The sequence below is a fragment of the Jaculus jaculus genome, chromosome 7 (assembly GCF_020740685.1).
Source record: "Jaculus jaculus isolate mJacJac1 chromosome 7, mJacJac1.mat.Y.cur, whole genome shotgun sequence".
Lineage (NCBI taxonomy): Eukaryota > Metazoa > Chordata > Mammalia > Rodentia > Dipodidae > Jaculus > Jaculus jaculus.
In genome coordinates, this window is record NC_059108.1 from 105,370,450 (window position 1) to 105,383,630 (window position 13,181).

General features: G+C 44.5%; 1 protein-coding gene and 1 non-coding gene across 2 annotated transcripts in view; one reads left to right on the top strand and one right to left on the bottom strand.

Moving 5' to 3' along the window:
• Nucleotides 1-13,181, bottom strand: part of Pygl (glycogen phosphorylase L) — a 36,287-nt gene that overhangs the window by 6,007 nt on the left and 17,099 nt on the right. The window contains exons 5-16 of the mRNA XM_004649175.2: nucleotides 13,035-13,166; nucleotides 8,953-9,064; nucleotides 8,504-8,586; nucleotides 5,828-5,971; nucleotides 5,057-5,149; nucleotides 4,280-4,426; nucleotides 3,554-3,717; nucleotides 2,875-2,989; nucleotides 1,898-1,999; nucleotides 1,640-1,787; nucleotides 1,480-1,538; nucleotides 1,234-1,375 (exon numbers count right to left, since the gene is read on the bottom strand). Coding sequence (XP_004649232.1) covers nucleotides 1,234-1,375; nucleotides 1,480-1,538; nucleotides 1,640-1,787; nucleotides 1,898-1,999; nucleotides 2,875-2,989; nucleotides 3,554-3,717; nucleotides 4,280-4,426; nucleotides 5,057-5,149; nucleotides 5,828-5,971; nucleotides 8,504-8,586; nucleotides 8,953-9,064; nucleotides 13,035-13,166 — 1,441 coding nt within the window. The remainder of the gene's footprint in view (nucleotides 1-1,233; nucleotides 1,376-1,479; nucleotides 1,539-1,639; nucleotides 1,788-1,897; nucleotides 2,000-2,874; nucleotides 2,990-3,553; nucleotides 3,718-4,279; nucleotides 4,427-5,056; nucleotides 5,150-5,827; nucleotides 5,972-8,503; nucleotides 8,587-8,952; nucleotides 9,065-13,034; nucleotides 13,167-13,181) is intronic.
• LOC123462389 lies at nucleotides 8,222-8,406 on the top strand. Its single transcript, XR_006638218.1, has one exon. It is a non-coding gene; the product is annotated as a U2 spliceosomal RNA (small nuclear RNA).

The window sequence follows — 13,181 nt, forward strand, 5'->3', positions numbered from 1 at the left end:
AATTAACTATGTAGTCTCAGGGTGGCCTCCAACTCATGGTGATCCTCCTACCCTTGCCTCCCCAGTGCTGGGATTAAAGGCGTGCTCCACCACACCCAGCCTCTCCTTTCACTTTTGCAGCAGGGGAAAGAGCCATATGCAGCTGAGGTGTGTCCCAGGCTGGGCTTCAGGCTCTGACCTCAGCCTGATTTACACACAAATTAGAGCTGCCCGAATCTCCATTCTCCTTGACTTACAAGTCAGGACCATGTCTCTGCCTTCCTCTTATTAGCTGCATATTTATTTGCCTCCCTAGCAGTCTGGCTCCTTTCTCTATGCAGAGCTCCAAAGCAGTCACCTCAAGGGACCCAAAAACATCACACAGAGAGAAAGCTTCAATTTGAAAAGTAGGTGAACACACAGTTGGCACTGGCTTGTGGGTGGTTCTGTGCCAGCATGTGAAGCAAATAAGCAAACATCCCAGCAGCAAAGAAAAGGACCCTGGCTTCCTGCCTGCCTGTTCCCACGTGGGCACTTTGTGTTTGACTTCTGAGCACCCATCTGAGGCACATCTGAGCCTCGTGCTCTGGCAGCCTGATGTCTGTCCTCATTCCCTGTGGGAATGTGAACCAGTGACAACAGCCCTTCCTCCCACACAGTGACCAGAGGGCTCTCTGAAGGCTGGGGAGCTGGTGTTCTCGTGCGAAACCTGGGCTGGGAAACGAAGGCTGTTCTTTTTGAAGAGCAGTGTCTGCACTGTGCCCAGTCCCCAGGGAATATCCACCAGCACCAGCTCTCTTCAGCTGGGAGGGAAATGGACTTGCAAATGTATCCTGTGGGCTGGAGAGATGGCTTAGCAGTTAAGTGCTTGCCTATGAAGCCTAAGGACACTGGTTCGAGGATCGATTCCCCAGGACCCACGTTAGCCAGATGCACAAGGGGGCGCACACGTCTGGAGTTCATTAGCAGTGGCTGGAAGTCCTGGCATGCCCATTCTCTCTCTCTCTGTCTCTTTCTCTCTCTGTCACACTCAAATAAATAAATAAATAACTGAACAAAAATCTTTTAAATGTATCCTGTGACTACTAATCCCGAGTCAATTTAAAAGCTGTCTTATTTTTGTTCAAGTACCTTTTAACCTAAGTGACTCACCAAAGTAACCCAAGATCCTTGAAGTCTGCTGTCCCATCCACCTCCTGTGCAATTCTGAGACCTTCCCCTTACTTCCTGCACAAGTTGCAATGAGGATAGTACCTTTTTCAGCCAGAGACACTCTGTAGTTCTCCAAAAAGATGACTTTCAACTTGCTGCCAACCATGGGGTCATTGTTCACCACCTCTGCCACTGAGGTGATCAGCTTTATGATCATTTTGGCCATGTGATATCCGGGGGCAGCCTTGGGGAAGAATGGCAACTATGTGGACACGAGGCTCCATGGATGAAGTGGGGGAACGAGAAGAGATTAGAGCCCTTAAGCCCCGTGGGGGTTGGTCAACTTACTTTGCCACCAATTATAACTGTCCTTGGCACAAATAACTTCTTAGGGTCTTTCTTAATGCCTGAGAAGGATGGAAAATAGTTGCTGAGGAGGTGGCAAGACCCACCCAGGACTCCCGCTTCCACCTCAGTGGGGGCTTGTGGGGGCTCCAGGGTGACTCACGGTTGTACATGGTGACCACATGCAGGCAGTTCAGGAGCTGTCGTTTATACTCGTGAATCCTCTTCACGTGCACATCAAACATGGAGGAAGGGTTGATCTTCACTTTGTACTCCTTCTCCAGGAACTGGGAGAACTTCAGCTTATTCTCCTGTGGAGACAGTACACAGCCCTCCTGGCTTGGAAGCCTCAGGTGGTCTGTTTTAAAATGCTGACCAGAAGCCCTCGAAGCCAAGGTGGGTGGAAGGCCTCTGGTCTCACCTGCTTCACCTTAGCTATCTCCCGCAGGAAGATGTCGTCACCCAGGAAGCTGTGAAGCTTCGTCAGCTGGCTCAGGTCCTTCACGTAGTCTTCCCCAATTTTCTTTCAATTTAAAGGAAGAGGTGACTTTAGTTCAGGGACAATGGCTTTGTCCAGCAGTCCAATTTTTGTCAGTGTGTGGAAAGTGGCTCTCATGTCTCTAACAGTACAGTTCTTGCACCACACAGTTCATACACGGGTTTAACTTACAAAAGAAGCTTGGAACTCTAGGCAGGACAAAATTTTCTCCCCCTCTTTTGAGACAGTGTCTCACTATATAGCTCAGGCTAGCCTAGAACAATCTTCTGGCCCCAGCCTTCCAAGTTCTGGGGGTGCAGGCATGTGCCATCATGCCTGTCTAGGAAGAAGAGTATCTAAGTATAGTCTCAAGGGTATGAAATACAGGAAATCTACTCAAAAGGATGACTAAGAGCTGAGGTTCTATTAATTATCTCCCGAGCTTTGCTGTCTTCCTTTACTAGGAGGGAGACTGTATTCTATTTGTGTATCCTGTGGATACCACTAGCCATGACAGGCTACATAATTTGCTAGGCCCTTGTTCAAGACTTAAGAATTTCAAGGGCTCTGGAGATTTCTCAGTGGTTAAAGGTGTTTGCTTGGAAACCCTGCTATCCACAGTTTGATTCCCCAGTACCCAGGTAGAGCCAGACATGCAAAGTGGCCCATGCAGCTGGACATCGTTTGCAGTGGCTAGAGGCCCTGGTGTATCTACTCCCTCTCTGTCTGCCTACAAATAAATAAAAATATTGAAAAAAAAGAAAAATCAAGATGGTTTATGACAGAGAATTAAACCAATGTGGAGACCTGGGGTGACATCATGAGCCACTGTCTCTCAAGCTTGCCTGGCTGTAGGTTGGATTTGTGGCTTCTCTGTGCATTTATGCTCACCTTACATTCCAGCCAGCACCTCCCATTACCTCTGCTATTAGCTCTGCCAGCCCTGGGTTACAGAGAAGGAGCCAGCGCCTTGGAGTAATCCCATTGGTTTTATTCTGAAACTTGTCTGGTTCAAGTTCACTGAAGTCCTTGAATCTGGAGGTGGAAGAGACAAATCACTGAATCTCATCAAAATGGCAGGGTTTTCTGGAACGAGTGCATTGCAATCAAGAAGCTAAGGGTAGGCTTCGGAACATTAAAGGTGGGAGAAGGGCCTAAGAGCAGCTACTGCGGTCATTTTAAATAGAAACTCATTTGTAATTCAAAACAACTGTCCTGAATCTAGTCACCTCCATCCGACTTACTGGCACTGACATACATACATATATATATATATATATATATATATATATATATATATATATATATATATACTGGGATTTAGGATATTCTCCTAAATGCAGAATTAGGATAGCTCAAAGAGAAAGCATTTCTAGCCTGCTTGCCTATCTTCCTTCCTTCCTTCCCTTCTTACTTCCCTTCCTTCCTCCCTTCCTTCTCCCCTATTTCTTTTTCTTCTTCTTTTTAAGTGAAGAATTCTCTGTATACAAGAGAATATGTTAAAACATTCCAAGGGCCTGTCCTCATCTAGAAGCACAAGCTCGTGTTGATTAGCCTCATGGATCTAGGTGAACCTGCTGCCCCCGTAGTAGGGCTCACACTTGGTTTTTCACGATGTCTGAGTGGATCTTCGCCACACCATTCACAGCATGGCAGCCCACGATGCAGAGATGGGCCATGTTGATCCTTTTGCCTCCTTCCTCTTCGACTAGCGACATCCTTCTCATGCGATCTATGTCTTTAGGGAACAAGGCCACGATCCTCTAGGCAAAGGAAAAGAAAGATCTTGCTGGCCATTCAGGTTGAAAGCAACACTGAGATGTAAGAGACAACCTGAACAAGATCATTAGTGGAGTGAGCGTGAACATTCCCAGAAAGAGGCTGAGTGATCTGGGAAGATACCATCCCTGCATTTTAGCACTTTCAAGAAAGTGGGTTTTGTTAAGAAAGAAAGAAAGTAAGAAAAAAAGAAAGAAAAAGAAAAAGCAAGCAAGCAAGCGGGCTGGAGAGATAGCTCTGTGGTTAAAGGCACTTGCTTGCAAAGCCTGATGTCTTGGGTTTGATTCCCCAGTACCCGAGTAAAGTGGATGTACAAAGTGGCACATGCGTCTGGAATTCGTTTGCAGCAGCAGGAGGTCATGGCGTATCCATACTCACGTCCTCTCTCTTTCTGTCTGCCTCTTTCTCTCCCTCACATAAATAAATCAAAAGTATATATTTTCTTAAAGGTGGCTTTAACAGAGCCCCTACTCAGACCTGAGTAAGTTTATTAGTGGTTGAAAGATGCAAACTCTTCAGAGGTAAGGAGCTTTTAAAATGACTTACGTCTAGATGTTTCTGATTTATCTCATATATGATTTGTAAATGTCGAGGCAGCAACTTCTCCACTAGCTCCACTGGCCAGCGCTCCAGGGCTTCTGGGAGCACTGTGTGGTTGGTGTAGGCGAAGGTCTTCTTGGTGATCTCCCAGGCCTGCAGGAGAAGGGCCGGCTGCTGAACCTGCAGGGCACACCCTTACCAGGGCCAAGCACTGCTGAGCTCCTGCCTGTCACCACAGCACACTTCTGTCTGACTGCGCATTCAACCACACTCCATTCCACCAGTCTCCTGAATGGTCCAGATACGAGGAGCGTGGTTTATTTTTAAGGAAAAGGAAAGCTGTTTGTAAAACTCATAGCATGCAAGACAACATTCTGATAAATACTATGTGATCCTTATTGTCTTTTATTTATTAAATAATAAACATGTGAAGATGAGGAATAAACACTCAAGTAACATTCAGCAGACACAAAGTGTGTTTAAAATGCCAACTCTTAGTGCTTTCAGTTAGCTGTCTTCTGAGGTCAGAGAACTTAATTTCAAATTATTCCAGACAGGAAACATGCTAACCACAACGTAATCCTAAAATCGCTGCTGCCCTTCATTCCACTCAGCCTGCATTTATTTATGAAGTGCTAAGGATCAAGGACAAATATACCTCTTACCTGCTGGGAGCCAGCAATGGAAACCTATTTTGAAAAACTGCAAATGAAAAGAGCTTCGCAGTAGCCTTTCAACCCCAGATATTTTGGTTAAAAGGGAAAGAAACCAAACTATCCAGACCTTGGACCAGGGCAATTTTTCAATATCCACAAAAATCCTCATCAGCTCAGGGATGGCAAGGGCAGGGTGGGTGTCATTCAGCTGGATGGCCACCTGGTGAGGAAAAGAGGGTGACTAAGGGTTCGAGGTCTGATTTCCCTGTTCCCTCATGTCTGGAGAAAGCACTTCTAGGCATGGCTTTTTGACATTGTGACATGGTGTCGCCATCTACAAAGTTCATGCAATCAAGTTGCAAAAAAAAAAATTGCAATAAAATCTCACAATATTTTAGGTAAGCTTATGATTCTACGTTGGGCTGCATTCGAGTCTATTCTCAGCTGCATGCGGCCTGCCAATTGGACACACCTGGGACTAAACAAAACACCCACCTCCTACAAAACACCCACCTCCCGCGAAATGCTTAAAATATCTACTCTCAGGCTGGAGAGATGGTTTAGCCGTTAAGCGCTTGCCTGTAAAGCCTAAGGACCCCGGTTCGAGGCTCGATTCCCCAGGACCCACATTTGCCAGATGCACAAGGGGGCGCATGCGTCTGGAATTCGTCTGCAGTGGCTGGAGGCCCTGGCGCGCCCATTCTCTCTCTCTCTCTCTCTCTCTGCCTCTTTCTCTGTCTGCCACTCTCAAATAAATAAATAAAAATACCCCCCCCCAAAAAATTTTAAAGTATCTACTCTCCCTACCCAACTTTTTGAGCACTGAGAAAATAGGGCAAATCTTGCCATCATCCTGGCTCCTTTGGACCCTGCCTATGTCCGTAGATTGAATCCTCACCTGGTCGGGAAAGGCATCAAACACGGTTCTCACGCTGTCCACGGAGCTGGACTTGGAGGCTTTGAACCGTCGGATGATATCTTGCAAAGTTGCAGCCACCACAAAGTACTCCTGCTTCAGTCTCAGCTCCTTTCCTTCAAAAAACTTCAGGCCAGGGAGACTGGAGTGAGGGTGGGTCTCAGTAGAGCTCTGGCCTAAATGTTATCAGTATCTCCTGCCTCTGAGGCATTACGGCCAGAGCAATAGGGTGAGAGGTGGCAGGCCCGGTGCCAAAGCATCAGCCTTTGTTTTTCCATGAAACCCCATCCAAACCATAGCTGAGGGAGCTTAGGAAGGTATTCAGATAAAAGACAATGAGGCTGGGAGAGAGAACAGTAACACATTTGGAAGGTGAGAAGCAAGGGGATGGGTGGTAATGGAACCAGAGGATGGAAGAAAGCCAAGCCCTGCCCCAGGCCAGAAAACAGTTCAGCTTGTATATTAGAATCCTCCCAGGGTTCAGGTATTGGCTACACCAATTTCTTTAGAGGTGCAGGGGCTGGAGAGATGGCTTAGTAGTTAAGGCATTTGCCTGCAAAGCCAAAGGGCCTCCGTTCGATTCCCTAGGACCCACGTAAGACAGATGAACAAGGAGGTGCAAGAGACGAGTTCATTTACAATGTTTGGAGGCCCTGGTGCACCCATTCTCTCTCTCCCTCTCTCTATCAAATAAATAAATAAAAATAAAGTAAAAGATTCTAAAAAAAAAAAAAAGAAGAAGACGAAGAAGATGGAGTAAGAGGTTATTTGAGAGATGACTAAGGACCTCAGACCTTCTGGTAGTTTGAATCAGTTGCCCTCCATAAAATGTGGCAATCTGGGAGATGGGACGTTGTTGGAGGAGGTGTGTTTCTGAGGGTGTAAATCTTAGGGGTGTTGTAGCCAGCTCCTCCTTGCAAGAGATCAGCCTACTCCTCTTGCTGCTGCTACCACCTGCTGTAGCAGAAGGGAAGGCCAGCCTCCGCTCATGCCATGTTTCCCCAGCCATTATGAAGCCTTCCCTTGAGACCTGTGTAAGCCCAAAACTTTTTTTCCTCTCATCAGCTGCATTTGGTTGGGCGTCTTGTCCCAGCAATGAGAAGCTAACTGCCATAGATCTCATCTATGATTCCTGCAACTGAGCAAATTTTTCTTCCAGCTCAGACAGAAGTTGGATTTGTATCTCTGGAGATTTTTAAGTCCCAAGAGCAGGGCCTTAGGCACAATGAAACAGGGAACCAATCACCTCATGTTGAAAATGTGGAGTGAGCGTTAAGTGACAGCTTATGTCCTGCGTATTGAGGTTTTCTTCTCATAAGCAAACTGCAGAAGACAGATAGCTGATGTTAATTCCACCAAAATTAACTATTAATACTAACTAACTTGATCAGACCTATGTGGTATATCTCAGCAACAATGACAACTAGAAGGCAATAAAAATAAAATCTGAGCTTTCCTTATCAAGGCAAAGCATCAATGTCATCAGGATACAGATGTTTTCTTCTAAGCAAGGCCTCAAAATATTTAGGCCACATGTGTCCTTTCTCAAGGAGTTTCACAGTATTTATACTACCCAAACTGTGAGCACCCCAGAAATTGAAAGCCATGGGAACCAGGAAATGATCCTGGACAAGAGGTGAGCTCCAGGATGATAGAGAAAAGCACAGAATTTAACTTAAAGCAGATATTGGTAAAGAAGCACAGTGAAGATTGTGAGGCTGGGAAATAGGAGTCTCCGTGTGAGAATGTGAGGTTTATTCTAATGTCTAATCCATCAGAGACTATGAAAATGGGAAAAAAATCACCAAGTAATAATGTTACTCAGAAACATGAAGGCAGCTATCAAGAATCAGTTGAAAGCAAGAAAGATGCATTTGCTTCTGAGGAATAAATAGGAAATGGGTGCTTATATAATAAACCACATGGAACTGTTGGTATGACTTTGACAAGAATTAAAAGACAGGTATGAGGGGTCAGGGAGATGGCTCAGCACTTAAAAGTGCTTGCTTGCAAAGCCTGCCAGCCCGGGATTCAATTCCCCAGCCAGCAATGTAAAGCTGGACATGCATCCATTTGTAGCAGCAAAAGACCCTGGTGTGCCTATATGTACACATACATGTACAAGTAAATAAATAATTTTTAAAAGATCATTAAGATTAAGTTATTTGTCTGGACTGATAATACCAATGAGAATTTCCAGGTGTTAAGAGTTAAGAAGCCTGGGGACAGAAGGGAAGGAAGAGCCCAATGAGCCAGAGTAGGGAATCCCTAGGACTTCTCACTTGGCAGGTGAAGTTTCTATCTGGAAAGGAAGTGACACTTTCCCAGTGACTCACTTATCTTTGATATCTAGGTTCTGTTTTAAAATGCATGTACATCGCTTCTCGGCCTTTTGGCTAAGATCAAGTGTAGTATCTGTTCTTATCAGTTTAAAATGCATGTACAGAGCTTCCTAATTAGTGATGGGGTCACTGATCAGGGCAAAACCTCAGTTTTAACCTCACGAATTATTACAAATTTGTTTTCCTTGCCTGGTTAGAAGAGAGACATTGAGACACTTTTGAACGGGACACAGAGCTTAGCTTGCCTATGTGTTTTATAGAATTACTGATAGGCTCTTGTGAAGTAAGTTCCACGTACTGGTACCACGTCACTTACATTATCATTGGGGTACAGCACTCGAGAAATGTTCTCAGCCAAGTTTCGGTCTAGCACAGCCTGAATGTAGTCTCCAACATTAACTGGAAGAAGTGTTAAAAAACAAAACAAGGAATAGATAAATGTGCCACTGGTGATGCAAGTCCCTTGATCTAACCTGATGTTATACCATATGCGATCCCCAAGATTCTAAAATATCCACACGGATTTTAGCCAACCTTCATGCTGGGCTTCCCTTGAGAGTGGGGGCCAGGCTGAAGAATGGCTTCAAAATTGTCCTTTCTACTCACTCCATAAAATGTGTACTTAGTTATCAAAGAATTCAGATTAGAAACAAGGGTTTTTTTCTCCTAAGCTTAATTTGGTTATAACTAGCAATCAAGAACATCAAACATATATATAAATATATATTTTTATACACACACACACACACACCACATTACACTCACAGTCTCGAAGGTTAAAGTCATTGGGTGCTCGCGCTGACCAGAGGCGCATGGTGTTGACTGTGTTGTTCATATAGCCAGGCACAGGGGTGTCATAGGGCAGAGCCAGGACCACCTGTGACATTGAACAGAAGTAGTCACTACAGTGTTCCTCAAATGTGAAGACGTAGGTTGAGCAGTGGCTGGGAAACTGCAATGGAGTCTGTTCCTGGCTCCACCACCAGCTCAGACTGTGTGAGAAGTGAACCAAGAAGAGGATCTCAGGCCTAAAGGGGGTGTGGAGGCCGAGTGAGTCCTCCAACTGGAACTAGAAAGGACCAGAAGGATGGTCCTTTCTACATCCTTTCTATGTCAACTTCCCATTGTCTCTTGCCTTGATAATAGAGAAAGAGGTGCTGTTATGGATTGTTGTGATGTTAAAATTAGAAAGGGTTTAATCTCATTCTTTCAGGATTGATTGTGGAAACTATTCTAATGATAATAGATTGTGAGGTGTAATCAAACTGGAAAAAGTTAACCTGTATCCACCAAAGAGCAACAGTTAGGCTGAGTCCGGGGAAGTTATTCTGTTATCTGATTTCAAAAAAATGGCAAAAAAAAAAAAAAATCAAGAGAAGAGGAAAGTGAAGAAGATGCATCACTTACGATATTTGAACACTATGCCAGCTAGATTTTCGATTCTGCATAACAAAGGGTTATTTTTACTGATCCCTATGTTGATTGGTTTTTCTGGATCAGGTGATAATTAGCAGAGTTGGATTTGAGATGGGAGTTTTGGAAAATCTAGCCCAATTTTTGTGACAGACCCTGAGCTAGAGAAGAATAGGAGGTGAACTATTTCACAGTACATTCAAATTTTATGTCATTTCTCAGGCACCATCTACTTTTTTGGAGACAGGGTCTCTCGATGTCCTGGAATGCACCTACTTAGGCCAAGATGGCTATCTAGCTAGCCCGAGATGCACCTGTCTCTGCCTGTACGGTGCTGGAATTACAGGCACATGCCAGCACACCTCGCTTTTTGTTTTGTTTGTTTTACATGAGTTCTGGGGATCTGAGCTCAGGCCCTCATGCTTGCAAGGCAAACACTTTACTGACTGAGCTATTTCTTCAACCCTCTTTGGGGATTTAAAAAAGTTGTGACCAGTCAGAAGTCATTTACATAGTGAGACTGATTATGGGGTCAAGCATGCCTTATCTTTCTGCCCCTCTGAGTGTCACTGAGGCAGCGTAGGAAGTAGACAGCTTAGATCGCCTTTCCTTTCCAGGACTTCAGCAAGAACATGTCCTCCCTGAGTCTACCCAAAGGCTGTGTGCCATCTTTGCAATGCTCTGCCATGTTTGGAACATTAGAGCTTTGCCAATGGGCAACCTTTAATCCACACCTCCTTGTCTAGCCACTTGCTCAGAGCAATGTCATAGTTCTAGGCTCTCCTAAGAATCCTTCTTTCTCCCACTTCTTCTCGGGTGGCACCCCTGCACCAGTGTGACCACCTCACTCCCCTTCCTTCATCTTTCCCAGGCATTGCCTCCATCTAGCACTAGAATTATTTCTCTCTGCTTTCTGCTCCCCTGAGGACCCAAATTACACAATAATTCAATAGCTCCAACTGTTGGCAGACATCCCATGCATGCACAGAGCATGTCTGGCCTCATGAACTCTGATCTCACCAGCTACAAATGCAGGGCTTACTCAGGTGATGGCTTGCATCCAGAAAGTCCTGCATGGCTTGGGCTAGCTCATGTATATTACCTCTGCCCCATAACTTCACTTCTATGGGCAGAGAAGCATATGATTGCTAATTGAAATTCTGGATGCATTATGAAACTATCCAAAGACGCCTTGTAAATTCAAGTTAGATAAGCAGCAGGATGCAGAAAGCAAGCAGAATGCTTCCAGGACTGATTGTGTAAACTGCATAATGTGATGTGGATCAGCAGTCACTGGTGAAGTTTTAAAACCAAATTCTAGGGCTGGAGAAATGGTTTAGTGGTTAAGGCGCTTGCCTTCAAACCCTAAGAACTCATGTTCCAATCTCCAGGTCCCATGTAAGCAGATGCACAGTGACACAAGCATGCAATGTTGCACATGCGCCACAAGGGGGCATATGTGTCCGGATTGCAGCAGTTGAAGGCCCTGGCATGCCCATTCTCTCTCTAAAAAAAAAAAAAAAAAAAAAAAAAGCCAGGCATGGTAGTGCATGCCTTTAATCCCAGCACTCAGGTGGCAGAGGTAGGAGGATTGCCAAGAGTTTAAGGCCATCCTGAGAGTACATAGTGAATTCCAGGTAAGCCTGAACTAGAGCAAGACCCTACCTTGAAAAACAAAACAAAACAAAACAAAACAAAACAAAACAAAACAAAACAAAACAAAATTTGAAAAAAAAACAAACTCTATGCCACATACTTACTAGCTTAATACCAAATACATGCGCAACTTCTCCTGATCCATTTGCACATCTCCTGATGGCATTTGTAAGCTAATACAACTTAGGCTGTGGATTACTGTCTCACCAACTTGAAACATGAAACAAAGCAAAACAAATAGGAACTTACCTATAAATCATAGACAATTTACTCCTCAGATCATTATGCCTTATATGTTACTGTCACTATATATGTCAAATTCACATGTGGATAGATGAAATTTTTTAAAGTCTTATTCTTTTGAATTTTGAATGTCTCTATAAAGGTTAGAAAAATAATCCAGTAGTTAAAAAATCAGCTGTAAACTGCACACACTAACAATCGCAGCCATCAGGAGAGTGAGAGAGTGTACCACCAGCTCGGCATACATAATGTGACCCTATTTCAAAACAAAACACCTACAAATAGGATCAACAAAACTGTAGCAGCAAAGTCATGGATTATGGGTTTTAGGTATTTTAAGGTAAAATAAAGCATTGATCTACGGAAATTAATCCTCAGACCAACCAATTTTAGCATTGAAAGGCTGAATTTTACTACCAACTTTTCATATATATAGGGACATCATTTAGTTGGTCTTCACCATTTTCTTTAAGATTGTGAAGAATAACCAAGATAGACTTCCAGCCTGAAACCATCGTCATGAAGCACTTACGTGCAGCAGCCCTGCCTAGACTGGAGAAGGCAGCCTTGGAGGTGAGCGGGGGTCCACCTATCAGGAAGAACTGAGACAGCAGCGAAGCACCAGCACCACTGGGAGCCATGCTCAGGGACAGGGCTGTGCTTAGATTCAGTGGCAGGGAAAAGACATCCTCCCCACGACAGGTGAACATCTGAACAGACACGCTCGCACCACACCTCTAGAAGGGACCTGGCACAAAGACCCCACTATGTACCATGTACTCGTATTCTGACTTGACCTCAAGTAAGAACTTAGGTAATCCTTTGAGATACAGCAGTGTTACAATATTTATCCTGGAGAAATTATAAGTAAGTGGCAGGGAGATGAAATGCATTAGACAGATTCCACTTTGGTATCCACAACTTACGTAAAATCAAAGAGTTAAGCATGCAAGTATCACAGCCCTGATTAATCTTTGATAAAGCTTTCTGCAAAATGTCCCTGGCAAGTCAGGTGGCCTTGGGAAAGTCACTTCCCTCTCAGTGTCTTGTTTCCCATTGCCCTAAGTGAGACTTACTAAGCACACTTACTAATTTAATTACTTACTAAGTTAGTGAAACTTACTAACTGCACTTAGCAGAATAATTTATTTATGAAAATCCAGTCTAGGGCTGGAGAGATTGCTTAGTAGTTAAGGAGCTTGCCTGTCAAGCCCAAGGACCCATGTTTAACACTCCCGGTCCCACAAAAGCCAGACACACAAGGCGACACAAGCGCTCAAAGTTGAGCATGAACACAAGACGGCGCACGCATCTGGAGTTCGAATGCAGTGGCTGGAGGCCCTGGTGCTCCAATTCTCAATCTCTCTCTCTCATTAAAAAATACAAAAATTAAAAATAATTTAAAAATCCCCTCTACAATTATCACACAATATGCTGTTCTTAACACTGCACATACAATTAAGCTGCATGCCACAAGCTCAGGGTATGTCCTCTGTGCCATCCACACAATGCTCATCATGAGGACACTGGAGTACCTGAGTGTCGGTCCATTTGGTCCCGGTCTGGGTGTGCTCTACTCGTCCATAGAAGTGCACAGGCAGCATGAATTCAGGACGTGCCTTCTCCCAAGGGTTCCCATGCCGGAGCCAATCATCTGCCTCTTCTACCTGAAAAAGGACAGT